Source organism: Fusarium sambucinum, chromosome III (assembly GCF_050947815.1).
Source record: "Fusarium sambucinum isolate potato_lamoka chromosome III, whole genome shotgun sequence".
Classification (NCBI taxonomy): domain Eukaryota; kingdom Fungi; phylum Ascomycota; class Sordariomycetes; order Hypocreales; family Nectriaceae; genus Fusarium; species Fusarium sambucinum.
The window spans coordinates 2,146,068-2,160,707 of NC_139292.1; the positions used below are offsets into that span (position 1 = coordinate 2,146,068).

Here is a 14,640-nt window from a genome sequence, read left to right on the forward strand (position 1 = left end):
CAAAGAGAAAGAATACGAGTCGAATGGCTTTATTTCTTTTTCGCTTGCACTGCAGGTACGACCTTGGTACCTACACAGGTAATGTATGCACCTGACAAGCCAATACCCAAAAGTAGAAAGGTTAAATAAAGACAGCACAAAGAATTCCCCAGTAAAGCTGTTGGACATGGACATGGACATGGACATGATATTGGCAAAATCGAGAACGTGATAGAGATCCTCTTTTGTTGGGGGATGTAGTTAAGCGTTTCAAGTCACACTGAACGGGCAAACTGGTCCTTTCAACAGTGGAACTGGAGAGAGGAGTTTCCATCCAATGCTTGGGTTGATTGCTTTAGCGCGCAGGAAACGGGTGAAGCGTCAGGCCCAACCCCACTATTACATAGGGGTCCAAATTGTCCGTACCAGGGGAAGAGGACAAAAAAGGGCAACCATCTAACATAGGTATGCTCATTCACATAGTAAGTACGCAGGTAGACTTAAAGGTAAACTAGAATTTTGTAGTTAATATGCCAAAGCAATACGGCTTAGCAGTTGACAGAAGCATGCAGGTTCTGTTGTTCTCATAATGTTGAAAAAGACCAACGCTTCGTCTGTATACAAAATACATAAAGTTTACCCGGCATTGAATTAACAAATACATCTAATTTCATCACGCTATCTGCTTCTTCCCGAACCCAAACCTACCTAGGAATGGATTGCTTTAACTAGGTAATTAGGTTTCCATCTCTGTTTCCATTGGAAACTCCTATCACCGGAACTATCTCTACAGCAATTACAGAATGATGTCCGTACTAACCTCATAGATCAATTACCCCTATATCTCGGAAAAAAAAAATCCTCCAAAAGTCGCGTGGTATTGGCATTGGCATTGTCGCGGTAGATCCAATCCTGATTGATTGATTGATTGACAGGCACAGACAAGGGCTCAAAAGACGGGACAGGATTGTATTGGATGGTCTCGTATGCTATGGTATGGGTGCTTCACAGGGGGGAGGCTTGTCTGAGTCTTCCCCCTGGCAACCCTCACTCACAACCAGATAGTCTGGAGTCTCAAAGCCCGGCTGGTATCAAACGATGGAAACGGACGGGTTTCAAGATCTAATAATGCATGGCTTCTGTTGATGGAAACGGAACTCCGCATCGTCCTTGGATTTATGCCACAAAACAACGTGGATACTTCTGTTGCACAAGCTAGTTCTGGTTACGGTTTTGGTACATTGCCAATATCAATTCGCTGCTGGACAATGAATCGACATGATCCTGGTAAGGGTCATTAAACTATCGGAGCACCCAATTCCAGTTTTGACCCCCTTTAGCCAATGGCCCATTGGCCCGCCCCCCTGAAAGGTTGGGTTAAACTAGTTCTTGGTTGGTTTAATTTTGGTGTCCGTAGTTACATATGTCGAGATGACATTGAATTCTTTCTTCCCCAGAGCCTCCTCAGAGACTGTACCAGGGGTTCCGGTCTATTAGTCGGGTTCTCCGTTTGTTCACTACTGATACGACTATTGTGCTATCCTGAGCATAGATGCATTAATTCTGATATTGGAATGGCTGGCCGTTGTCCGTCGTCGGTTGCCGCCTTGTGGCTTCCAAGTCTAACCGGGTCCTGACTAGGCTTGTTAATTTTATGTTTGTGCATTGGATTGGTTGTCTCGTTGTGCATTGACATTCATGAGATGCCGTGTCTTTTTGTCTCTTTTGTGACTGCGGTGAACTGGCCATCAGTCATTTCTATTCATGAAGTTCGTTGGTTTAGATTAGTAGTTTAAGCTAGTGAGTTGGTGATGTATAATTCAATCATCTATTGATTATGCTCTGCATAACATTTTGTCTCTCTGTCCATCCATTCGTTGCTCCTTCCTTCCCAAGTACCTACCTTCCTCTTGCTTTCTTGGTCTTTTGCTCCTTCTCTAGGTATCACTCTTATTCTTTATCTCCTTCGTTCTTACGTCTTGCTTCTATAACTCCATCTTATCATTTCTCTTTTTGTAATCCCAATCTCTCTTATTCTTTTTCTTCCTCCTCCTCTTCTTCGAATGTGCTAATTATCCCTTCTTTAAATCTACAGCACACTCCACCCACCCACCGACCCTCCTCCACCTCATTCCCTACCTGGTCGTCTGGCACTTTTCTCTCTCCCTCCCTGGCGCCTCTTTGCTCATTTAGGCATTATTACCTTGCATTATTATCTCCTACCTACGTACATAATACGTGACAGGACTGGTCTGGCCTGAATTGGACCGGCTCTATTACCACTCACTACCGACCTACAGCTACCTACCTAATCTTCTTGTCCTGGCTGTCGGCCTGAGGCTCACCTCACACGCCCCCTGTGTTCCTTGGTCCCTGATCTTTTGAAGTTCAACCCTGACCTGAACGACATCGCAATTCATCCCTCTCTCTCTTCCTCTCCCTCTTTTGGTTCCTCTTTCCCTCCAAATTTGTGCCGTCCTCTCACCGACGCCGACTTTCGTCTCTTCTTCTTCTCTCCTCGGATACTCACTCACTCTGTTCAAAAGTTCTCGTTGCTTCTGAGCAGATGCAGTGTCGTCTCTCTTCCTTCTCTTGAGACAATAGTTTTGGGCTTCGTCGACACTCGTTCCGGCCATATTGCTTTATTAATACTTTTATCTGCTCGCTCGTCTTCCTCTGGATATTATCCTAAGCCAAGCCAAGTTACGCACTGTCGTGCTTTACGTTTCTCGTTCGACTTTTCGATACTTTCACTCTTGCAATCGACAACCATCATTTTGCATCTTCAGCCTTGCCAAAACTTCCCGTTTCGACTCGGCCGAACATTTCAAATTCGAATACATATATACTAAATGGTTGCTTCCTGAAACGACCTTTTTTTATTCAATTGAGCTCTTTCGCCTTATTCCCCTTTGGATACGTCGATACGCTTCATAATTCTCGATTTTATCGGCTTTATTCTGCATAACTACTAGCTCCAGTTACGGTCCTCTTTTTCTCTTGTTGGATTTGTTCTCGAGATTTTGAACGATTGTCTCCTGAAAGATCAGCTCTGCTGTGCAGCTAGGAATTCGAACAAGGACTTGAACCATCTGAAGTTCTTCAGCCGGCCTATCTTCTCAACTTCGCTGCTCTTTTCGTGCCTTGATCGGGCACGTCCAATTCTTCAAAACGGCTGTACTGTCGCACACTGGGCGGGACTCGCTTGTCCCCCCTCACCTGCTTAACATGCAAGACCTCAATGGCCCAGTTGGTCAAGGTGCCCCTAACGGCCCTGCCAACCGCTTCGGACACGCTTCCAAGCCTTCCAACAGTGATACTGGATTCTCCCACGGTGCCTTCAACTCTAACATCTCGGGCTTTGCCGATCGACACCCTCGAAGAGGCAACATCCCCTCAATCAACACTCAGCCCCAGCAGATGGCCCAGCAGGTTTCCAACAATGGAGCAGATATGGCCACTCCGGGTACTGCATTTGACATGCAATTTACCCCCCTTTTGCCTTCTCAGCTGCTTCTCGGCAGTCCTTTTCAGCCTGGCACCCCAGCTGCCTTCGCCAGCCCTCAGTTTCAGAGCCTTCCTGGATTTCAACAGCAGCAGGGAAACCACCACCAGCAGAATGGGATCTCAAGCCCTGTGCAGCATACCATCTCACCCCAGTCGTATGGAGGAATAGTCTCCCCTTCTACCTACGGTGCTCCTCAATTCTATCCTCCCCAGTCCCCCACTGGTGGCTACGGCATGCAAGCACCTCTGCCTCCCACCTCGCCTGTTTCAATGGGCTCTGGTGTCGTTACAGGAACTAGCCGAACTGTCTACCTGGGTAACATCCCCCCGGACACTGTTGCTGAGGAGATTCTTGGTCATGTTCGAAGTGGTCAAATCGAGTCTGTCCGTCTCTTGCCTGACAAGAACTGTGCTTTCATCTCATTCCTCGATGCTAGCTCTGCTACTCACTTCCACTCTGATGCTATCTTGAAAAAGCTCTGCATCAAGGGTCAGGATATCAAGATTGGTTGGGGTAAGCCCTCCCAGGTTCCTACATCCGTCGCTTTGGCTGTCCAGCAGTCAGGCGCATCGCGAAATGTATACCTGGGTAACTTGCCCGAGGAGGTCTCCGAGGAGGAACTGAGAGAGGATCTTGGTAAGTTCGGTGCAATTGACACAATCAAGATTGTCCGCGAGAAGAGCATTGCGTTCGTACACTACCTCTCCATTGCCAATGCCATCAAGGCGGTCTCTCAGCTCCCACAGGAGCCCAAGTGGCAGGCTCCTCGTCGCGTGTATTACGGCAAGGATCGTTGTGCCTATGTCTCCAAGACCCAACAACAAAACGCTGCCCAGTACTTGGGTATTGCTCCTGGATACGCCCACATGCTGACAGGCGCTGATCGTGACTTGATCTCGAACGCCCTTGCTCAGCAGTCTGTTGCTGCCGCTGCCGTCGCCACGACTGCTGGTGGCATCAACAACCTTGGTAACCGAACTATCTACCTGGGCAACATCCATCCCGAGACGACGATTGAGGAGATTTGCAATGTTGTTCGTGGCGGACTTCTTCATCACATCCGTTATATCCCTGACAAGCATATCTGCTTCGTTACTTTCATCGATCCTACCGCTGCTGCATCTTTCTACGCCCTCAGCAACATCCAGGGTCTCATGATCCATAATCGACGTCTCAAGATCGGCTGGGGCAAGCACTCCGGAGCTCTTCCCCCAGCCATCGCTCTGGCTGTAAGCGGAGGTGCTTCCCGAAATGTCTACATCGGTAACCTCGACGAGACCTGGACCGAGGAGCGGCTGCGACAGGACTTCTCCGAGTATGGTGAGATTGAACTTGTCAACACCTTGCGCGAAAAGAGCTGTGCTTTCGTCAACTTCACCAACATTGCCAATGCTATCAAGGCCATCGAGGCTATTCGGGGCCGGGAGGATTACAGGAAGTTCAAGGTCAATTTCGGCAAGGACCGCTGCGGTAACCCACCTCGCCAAATGCAGCAGGCACAGTCTCCGCGAGGAGACGGTGTCTCTTCTCCCCCACCTAACGGATCCCAGAACAGTGGCTCTCCTACCAACGGCAACACTCCTCAACAGTCAGCTGCTCTCTTCAATGCCAACAGCAACCCTCTGACAATGTATCTGAGCCAAGTGTCCCACCAGGCTCAGCAACAACAGCATCACCAGCAGCAGCAGATCGCTGCTCAGCAGAATGCTTTGTTCGGCACAGCCCAGCCCTCACCTAGCGACCTCGATCTCGCCATGTCTCAACAAGTTCCCGTTTCCGGTCACGGTCAGTCAGCAAGCATCTCAAATGGCTACTCGGCCAACAGCGCAGCACCCGGTTCAACTACCATTGGTGGCCTCTTAGCACCCGGTCGTGGTCAACACAGCAGGGCTGTCAGTCTGCCTGTGCTTGCTCCTGGATTTGAGAATGGTGGTAACTCCAACGGCATGCCCGCCGAGAATGAGCGACGAGGTCATCATTACCAAGCTAGCTATGGTGGCATGGGATCAGGATTCGGCCTGGCCATCCAAGGAGGCCTGAACGGATGGGTTGAGGAGGAGGTTGCGAACTAATGACGCTTGTGCATTTTTATGTTTTCATCACATGCGAAATTGGACGAAAAACACTTGCTTAAACGTTGTAATTGACGCCGCTTATGGCGTTTCCCCTTGATGCCTGGGCTTTGCATACCTTCATTCTTTGTTTTCTTTTATTGATAATTTACCCTTTCGGCGTATCTTGACTTTTTATGCTCTGAAAGTTGTCCATATGTTCTGCTCAGTTGGGAGAGAGCGTTAGTGGAAACGAGATTAATACGCCCTCTTAGATAAGATGGGGGCGCTTATGGTTGAGACGAGACGCTGTTTGCAAAGAAGAGATTCTGCATGGGACGGATGAGAGGATATATCACCTGCGTTTATGTCTACTACGAAGTCTTAGGTTAGTTTAAGAACTATAGTCTTGAACGCAGATTATACGATCACAAAACAACACGTTGTTGACCAATATGTCACATTAAGCCTGTCCCTAAGGATAGCCATACCTTCCGTATGAATATGCAATCGTTCTAATGTCTAAGTCTAACGAAAGCACTTGAACTCCAACGCTAAGACTAGTCTAAACTCGCATCATCGTTGTATCTTGAACCATCCTGCCCCTCACACGTTCAGTAACCCGAAGGTTCGGGCTTGGAAGGAAACGCAGATTCCTTCATGTTGGCACGACACTGGTTTCTCCAATTAGTAGGTGTGTACTTGTCCACGATTTCTTTGAAGGCCTCCTAGTAGAAATATGAGTAATGCGAAGAAGAGGAAGAAGGGCTGGAGTGCTTACTAGGGTGCAGAAGGACTCGTCACCATCGAGGTGCTTGCCCTGGTATTTGCAGCCAGGGACTGAGACTGGACGGTCGTTGTAGCGAACTCGGACATAGTAGCCCTTGAGTCGCTCTTTTTCCTCCTCGGTAAGGTCTGAGGTCTTCTTCCGGCCAATGCCTGGTGGTGGAATTCCAGCCACAGGTGTTGGTTTGTTGCCCAAACCCACGAAAGAGAGGGCGCTGCCGGGTTTGGGAGCCGTGGTGGCCGTGTCGATATGGCGAAAGAGCTCAATCGCGACATGGCTGGTGAATGGTGGCCAGGCTTCTTCGTTGAAAGCCCCGAGGCTGGCAAGCGTGGCGGCAAGTGTAGTATCATGACACCCGCTCATTCCAAATTTTACAGACGGATGTATAGTGATAGAGCCTTGTTTATTGGTGGCCAGCTCATACTCACCATCCGCAGTCGAATGCTCGGCGCTGCCGACCAAGCGAGAAACCACGTCGCCGAGTAAAGCACCAATACCCAACGTGCGATACTCCTCGCTCTCCTTATAGCCGGCATACCATTCCTCAACGCCGATCTTTTCGATGATCCGCTTAACCTCTGGATCATAAAACTCCTTCGGAAGTCGAGTATCTGGGCCATGAGCCTTTGTGGAATTGATAGTATCCATGATTCCACTTAGACGAGGACGAGAGTTTACAGCAACACGCGGGTTATCTTCAGGCATCCAGCGGCCGAGGCGTTTAGTTAGGTATGCCATCTCTTCTGAATCATTCCATCGTTCGGCACAGCGTTCAGCAAAAGCGCGAGCAAGAGTGGCGAACCGGCGGCAGTTGCCGTCGTTCGGGAAGAGGGTCTCATCGGCGGGTGATCGTGTGAGGATGGTTGGGGGATGGAGGCCAGGGTGAGAGCCACGAGTAGATGGGGGATAAAGACCATAGAAAGCTTGCTGTAGAGATTCGAGGGCACGAGGAATAGGCGTCGCTCGAAGGTATATAGCAGCCGTATCAGTGTCGGTAGTTAGATTCTCCGGGAGAAAGCGAAGCTGGTTGACATATAAATGTCGCAGGCGCTGACCAAGGTTGTAGGTAGTTTCTCGTCCACGATCGGTCAACATGCCCATTTCACAAATAGCATCGAGCTCGCCATTTTGGCCGGTAGCTATGATGGGGGAATCATCAGGGCCAAGTTTCTCGATTCGCCGCTTCCACTCGAGAGCAGTAATACCAGGATTTGAGGCAGAATCAATTTGGGAGTTGGCAACAGAAGGATCCAGAATGGCGCTCGTCATACGACGAGCTGCTGAGCAGTAGGGCCAGTAGGTCGCGAGACCCGCAGATGCGAAACGAGCGTTGACCGGTGTGCGTTCGCCATGTCGGAGGAGGATCTGGACGTGTTGAAGGCGTAATTGAAGCGGATATAACTGTTTGAGCTCATTTTGTGAGTACGGAGGCCGAGGCTCGAGGGTTGTCATGATGAAGAGCAGACAAGTTCCAGCAGCGACAATCGGCAATTGATTTATGTGCTGTAACTGATGTTTACATCAAAAAGATGACCAACAGAATAGACTAGACTAGACGATAAAGGATCATCTGATTAGCTGAAGTCATGACACTGTATGGAATCCAAACCCTGTCGGCGCCGTTGATCGGGGCCGAGTGGGGAACAACGTTGAGATGCACCGGTCGATGACGTTGAGCGGGCATGATAGAGAAATGTGGCAGGGCTGTTTCTGGGGCTGTGAAGAAGGATGATAGGAGGATGAGGCTGAATTCTGTGCAACAATTGATGATTGAATAACGATGAGTAGCTGAATAGATGTTTGCCCATACTGGTACTATACTGTGATGGACTATGTTGTGCTGTCTGCTCGCCTCACACTTACAAGAGACGTTTTGGCCATGTGCTGTATTCTGTAAAAAGGCCGTCGAGAGTATATCATGAGCCTCCGTGTATGATATTTCGTTGACAATTGAGTCTTGTTTGTCTATCGGTAGTATTCTCTTACATGTCAATCTTGTAGTGGGATCAATTTGCAAAGATGCAAGTCCAGCTAGAATCTGGGGTCCATTGTCACATGCTGCCTGCCTCGACCCGTACCTGCCTACTGGGTAGCAGAAAAAAAAATAGCCTCCTAAGTTTTAGGGTATAAAAATAAGTAGTCTAAGAACCATGTCTAAACGGGCATAAAGTGACCTACTAATTTCATCCCTTAGGCTTTCAACGGTCAATTTTTCTGATACCCTGGGGGCCTGCCTCTTGTTTTGCTACCTACCTACGCTTAGACTGGGCAGGTACCATACTAGACTAGGCAGGTTGGCCAAGGTCTTGGCTCCTTCCAGAACAAGGAATTCGAGGATCCCAGCGATGGAACCGTCTTTACCAGTTGGAGCATTGTAAGAATTTGGTCAAAAACACCAAATTGCTACCCACGATCTTAGTACCTACTGCATCAAGTGCTTCGTGCACCTTGGTAATTGTCTTGTACAGTGTCTAAGCCCTTTGTCATCCGCCTTGTCTTGTTTGACCTATAACTCGTCTGTTGATCTATTCCCTAAACTCCTTCCTGGTGGCTCCCAATTGGCTCCAAATCCCCGTTTTATTTTTTTACTCTTTAAACCATGACCTCATTAAACCAACAATGATCGAGGCTAAGACTCTGAGACATTGGAGAAGTTATCCGTATATTTATTTATTGTCAGACTATAAAATGCTGAACCCTTTCAACTATTACAGACATACTCGCATTGCTGTTCGGAACTATACGAGAACGAGCACAACCGTGTATACATAAACACCAAGTATCAATCGTGGATCCATTCACTCCCGGGCCTCCCGGATCAGCGCACATAGCCCAGCCGCCCCGTTGAAGATTGATTCCTCTGGTTCAGCTCCACCGCCTCCGTCCCTGCCTCCGTTTCCGTGGTCAGTTTTAATTCTTTAATTTGTGCCGAGGAACAAATAAGAACTACTTCACTGCCATGTCTGACAATCATTCGGTTCATCTTCCTTGAACAGCATATTCCTATATTGTACGGATCCTGTCTCTGTTCAACCTCCTGGTTCAACATAACGTCTCGGACCTTTCATGCAAACCACCATTCAACTTCAATCCTATTTTTGTCATCACGTTGTACCAGATTGATGTTTCGACTGTTACTTACCTGTCTAACCTACTGATCGAGCTCGACTCTGTGAACCATGGCTACAAATCCATCGACTGAGCCTTTACCGCGTATTCAAAGCACGGACTTACAAGAAGATGAAGATTCCATCATCTGTAACCAAGACGAGGCCGAGGCAATCTTGCAACCCGCTTTGAGTGAAGCTGCTAGACATTTGACCTCACAAAACACACCCGCCATTGAGAAGGCGCTGGCATTGGACAAGAGTCGGGCTGGTTTCTTTGGTGTGCCCACAGATAGAGCTGGTGACACAAGTCCTGATCTCTCGTCTTCACCAGAGACGTCACCTCGGATACCACAGTTTCCTGCTTCAACCAGATTCCCCGTGACCACATCGCCTGAGCCACCTCAACATGACTTGCCTTCCCCGTGGCAAGCTCGACCGAAGCCACCAGCGACCAAGGGTCATACAAGCAGACCGTCTGGAAGTATTCTGGGCAACGCATTAGCACCAGCTAGGAATCGATCCAAGTCGGCGGGACAGGAGGCATTGAGGAGACTCCAGAGAGCGTTGCCGTCTCTTAGTCCGCCTACACATCTTTTACCTTCCATGTCAAACTCGTTCTTCTCAAGTTCTCAGGATAAATCGAGTGCAAACCATCCGGCCGCCCCAAGTCACTCATCCCCAGTAACCCGCCAGCATTCTCCTCGAATCCCGTCTAACGCTCTCGGTATCGCTCAGCCATCATCACAACAAATTCGAAGGCCCGCTTCGAACCTTCAGGAACCAAGCACATCATCTCCCCCTGTGCGACCAAAGGCTCTCAGGCGAGTCACATCAGACGACACTCGTCTATATCACAGTCTGTCTCGCACGTCTTCTCTTGGTGATGACGAGCGTTTCCAGGACGTCCGTGAGATGGTCAACATTCGGTTCATGGCCCTCAAGGACAGCCTTCCTGATGTGCCAAACTTCAAGATGCCCAGTCTCCCTAAACTTTACAGTCAAGCTCGAAAATCAACGATTTCTCTCGGTACATCCAACACTCCTGACACGCCACCGAGCCATAGCCAGGTTCCGAAAGGTCTTGACATCGACTCGCAAGATGGATCGACTGTCCTGGACCGGGTTCTGGAATCTTTGACTGGCGACTTGGTGATCATGGGTGGCTACCGTGGCTCAGTCTTACGATCCGCCGAGCCACCTCATCATCAGGTTTGGGCACCCGTGAAACTCGGGCTCAATATGCGCAAAGTCAACTTGGAGGTCGGGTTAGAGGATGAAGACGAGGAGCGTATGGAAGAGACCATCAAACCTGATGGCATGTTAAAACACATCGGTCCCGTCGACGTCTCTCGAAAGTTGATCAAGAAGCTCCGCTCTTGTGACAACGCCAAATCGGGTAAGCTACAAATCTGGGACTACGGTTACGATTGGAGATTGAGTCCTCGTCTTTTATCTCGCAAGTTGCAGGAATACCTGCAAAAGTTACCTTCAAATCAGCCCGGGACACCATCTGGCTCTCGTGGAGCTCTTGTCATCTCTCACAGCTTGGGAGGCATCATTACACGCCATGCTGTCAACCAGAGACCCGATCTATTCTCAGGGGTTCTGTACTGCGGCACGCCACAGCGTTGTGTTAACATCTTGAATCCACTACGTCATGGCGATGTAGTGCTCTTGAATGAGAAGCTTCTCACTGCAAGCGTCAACTTCAGCATGCGAACGTCTTTTGTTTTCCTTCCAGAGGACGGATTCTGTTTTGTAGATAAGAATACGGGAGAGGAGTATCCTATCGATTTCTACGATCCCTACGAATGGATCAGGTGGCATCTAAGCCCGTGTATGCAGCCTACTTTGCCGCCTCATAACCGCCCGCAATCCTCGTCTTTCTCGTCCTTTTTTCCGAGTTCGCTAAGATCTCGTGCCGAGAGCAGAAGCGAGAAAGGCCCGCCTTCGCCAACGGCAGTTGCGCAAGATCACAACCCTATGGCACCACAGCTCAACGGGAGCGGCGCCAAAGTGGAGGAAAAGAAGCCATCAGACTTGGAACGCAAACGTTACTTGGACTACCTCAGTCGAACTCTTGCAGCGACACGCAAATTTCGATCCGAACTCGTCCACTCGCCCGAGCACCAAGAAGCCAATGCCTACCCCCCTCATGCCGTGCTCTATAGCAAGAGTATTCCCACAGTGTATGCTGCCCAGGTTACTAGCCGGGAAGGAATTTGTTGTTCCGACGCCTACGACGATCTTCTATTTCGACCAGGAGATGGTGTCGTATTAGCGAAAGAGGCTATGCTTCCGGAAGGTTATTCTATTGCCCGTGGTGGCCGGGTTTGCACCGAACGCGGCCATATCACCATGCTCGGCGATCTCCCGGCTATGGGCAAGGCACTCGAAGCAGTGGTCAGGGGTCGCCGGAAGGGCATCGGCATGGGAGTCGGCGGTGACGAAGCAAAGAAGCCAAGTAAGTGACGGGTTCTGGCTGAGTCGACGTGACACTGCATGGTGCCATGCGGTCACTCCGCAACACGATACCGCACCGAAAAGAGCTGCCGCCGCCACCGGATCTGAGTGCTTGCGAAGCACTGCAGATGTGGCTGGGTGGAGGCAGTGCGCCCATGTCGAACGAATGAATGAGTGATACGATACGTGAAGGGGGAAAATTACAATATATGTTATGCATGCATTGGTGAATAGGCGTTGGTAGCCTCATATCTCATTGTCTAGGAGTTGTACACACATGGCACATATCAGCATACATGATCAAGGCAGGTCGAAAAGACGGCTTCTTTGGCAAAAGATTTCTCAAGTAATGACGGGGAGTTTCCCCATGCCCACTCCTACCTCTTTACGTGACACCAACCCTTTGCAACAGACCTGTTGTAACCTAGAAACCCCAAGGACAAGAAATAGAAAGAACAAATAATATCTTCCAAGATGCAGACAATATGATAATATTTTGCGGTACTGTTTTCCCCGCTTAAAAATAATATCCCCAGGGGCGAAGGAAAAATGACAAAATGGTGGGTATAAGAGTAAGTGCAGTCACAATCTTCGCCTAAAAGCAAATGCAATGCCGTCCTGGCATAGGTATGTAAAACGACTGTTCAACAGCCCAAAATGGCTTCATATAAATAATCTCACCCAGTCCAACGACGGGCGGAAGTGGCGTTTAGGGGGTATGTGCCGATGTTGAGACTCGGCGTTTCTGCTTTCGGTGTTGGAAAGCGTGGGTTGTGCAACGATTTCGCGCTCTATTATTCCAGGGAGCGAGTCGTATGTTCTCAATGGCAATGATGTTGTACGCCATGGCCTTGATCGCTTAGAAGCAAAAATGAATGTGCGTTTAAGCAGCGCCAACACTTTGGAAAGCGCTGAGTGGTAGAATGCTCCAGCATGGTGGTGTCCAGCCGGGTGTTTGCTCACACAAAGTCGCAAGGGCAGTCCGAATCTGGTGGGCCATGCGCATGTAAACCATGCTGGGCTCTACGTAGCTTTCCGAGCCCCGCGACTCCTCTGAGCGAGGAACAAAAATAATCTCTTCGAGACCAGGCATGCGGGCCTGGATGCGTCGGAGCAGCTCAACGGTCAGACTGGCTGCAGTCATGGAGCGGTAGGAGTCGTCGACCCAGAATAGAGCATCATTAATTGCGAGACGGCGAACAAGAGCGAGTTCCTCTGGGTCGCACATGGACATGATTGTTTGGAATTGAGAGTCTGCGGCCATGTAACCATCGCGAGGGCCAAAGTAGAGGATATCACGGTCTGGGTCGAGGAAGACTTGACCAGGACCACGAGCGAAGCCAAAGCCAAGACCGTAGTACTTGAGGGCTTCACTGCGCGACTCGCTGCAGGCGTGGAGGTTGGTGGGAATGGTCGCTGGTGAAGTACATCCAGTCCACGAGGGAGAATCTGAGCTGCCGGGCCATGAAGAGCCGTACTGAATCGGGACGAGGCGCGTGGGAGGGAGATTGTAGTTCCAAATCTTGAGTCGCAGTTCTGTAGGAAGTTTGCAAAAGTTTCGCTGGGGAGAAGAGTACATGAGCTTCTTGCCTTGATAGAAGGGAAAAGAGAATGGGGGGTTTGACTTACAAAGGCGCATGTGTCTGGCGATTGCGGGTCAGCCATTGATGGAGCAGCCATGGCTGAGGTTGAATTGCTGTTGATCGTGTAATTGGATTCTGAAATGATAGTTATTGCGAAACGTTGATCAAGTTTGTAACCGTCAATGGCTTCAGGAACAACAGGTATTGTGAAGTTGGGTTCCGAGTAAAGCAAGTGGTTTGTTCTGCAGTGGAATAAAGTGGCATGAAAGAGAGTTTAAAGATGGCTCTGGTTCCAGGATAAAGACAGAATCGAAAGGTCAGGATAGCACAAGTCACATTTGAGGGGCAGGGAAAGGATACTAATATAATCAACTCAAAGAGGACCGACCGAACCAAACAATGAGAGGATGAATGACGATAGAGGGACTCGGAAGGGAGTGTTTCTCATCTCGCACCCCCATCTCCATGTCCAGGTCCATGTTCAGGTCCAGCCAGGTCCATGCCCATATCCATATCCATCTCCATCCTCAGGGACCTCCACACTAAAACCGCACAGTAATACATACCCTTACAGGATCCATGTCCTTGCCCATGCTTGTATCCATACCTACCCCTGTTCATTCCCCGTACAAGCAAGCTAAAGCCACATTCTAAGTCGAGGCTCGGCATCAAACATTAAATTGAATTGCACTGGACTACTCTGGCTCCCTCCTCTTTTGTTATCCATACTACGTAGTAACCGTCGGCAAAGGCTCAAGCCCAAGAGCATCCTTTGGTCCTTGAGCCAATGGGTGGGTCCTCAGTTAGTAAAACAAAAAAAAAGGGACGGACGGATCCAGCCCCATAAGCCACAGAAACAGTACAGGCTTGCGTCTAAGTTGTTGGGAGATACTTACAGAGTATTGTTAGTCTGTGCTTGACGCTCAGAGTCTTGTTAGTACCTCGACCCGGCCTTACAAACGAAAGAAAGATGATGCGTGGAAGTAATAAAGACGCATTTGACAGGCTGGAAACGTCCAAAGTGCACGTGTTTCATGAACCAATACCGATCCTCCCCTCTACCATTGAGAGCGAGAAAAAAGCATAAAACCTGACACCACCTCAACTCATGAGAACAGGTACATCACGGGCAGAACCGAATTCTCGGGTCCGGAGCAAC

General features: G+C 49.3%; 4 protein-coding genes across 4 annotated transcripts; 2 read left to right on the plus strand and 2 right to left on the minus strand.

The window, feature by feature from the left end:
* Window positions 1–3,207: 3,207 nt before the first annotated feature.
* FSST1_010903 (uncharacterized protein) lies at window positions 3,208–5,559 on the plus strand (the record flags this gene model as incomplete). Its single annotated transcript, XM_083233982.1, has 1 exon — window positions 3,208–5,559. The coding sequence occupies one exon, from the start codon at window positions 3,208–3,210 to the stop codon at window positions 5,557–5,559; it is 2,352 nt and encodes a 783-aa protein (XP_083080599.1).
* A 593-nt stretch (window positions 5,560–6,152) lies between these two features.
* On the minus strand, window positions 6,153–7,777 carry FSST1_010904 (histidine phosphatase superfamily; the record flags this gene model as incomplete). The annotated part of the gene is made up of 2 exons (XM_083233983.1): window positions 6,153–6,266; window positions 6,320–7,777. The coding sequence occupies 2 exons, from the start codon at window positions 7,775–7,777 to the stop codon at window positions 6,153–6,155; spliced, it is 1,572 nt and encodes a 523-aa protein (XP_083080600.1).
* Window positions 7,778–9,504: 1,727 nt separating this feature from the next.
* On the plus strand, window positions 9,505–11,907 carry FSST1_010905 (uncharacterized protein; the record flags this gene model as incomplete). The annotated part of the gene is made up of 1 exon (XM_083233984.1): window positions 9,505–11,907. One exon carries the CDS (start codon window positions 9,505–9,507, stop codon window positions 11,905–11,907), a length of 2,403 nt encoding a protein of 800 aa, XP_083080601.1.
* Window positions 11,908–12,781: 874 nt separating this feature from the next.
* On the minus strand, window positions 12,782–13,578 carry FSST1_010906 (2EXR domain-containing protein; the record flags this gene model as incomplete). The annotated part of the gene is made up of 2 exons (XM_083233985.1): window positions 12,782–13,459; window positions 13,528–13,578. 2 exons carry the CDS (start codon window positions 13,576–13,578, stop codon window positions 12,782–12,784), a joined length of 729 nt encoding a protein of 242 aa, XP_083080602.1.
* Window positions 13,579–14,640: the final 1,062 nt, after the last annotated feature.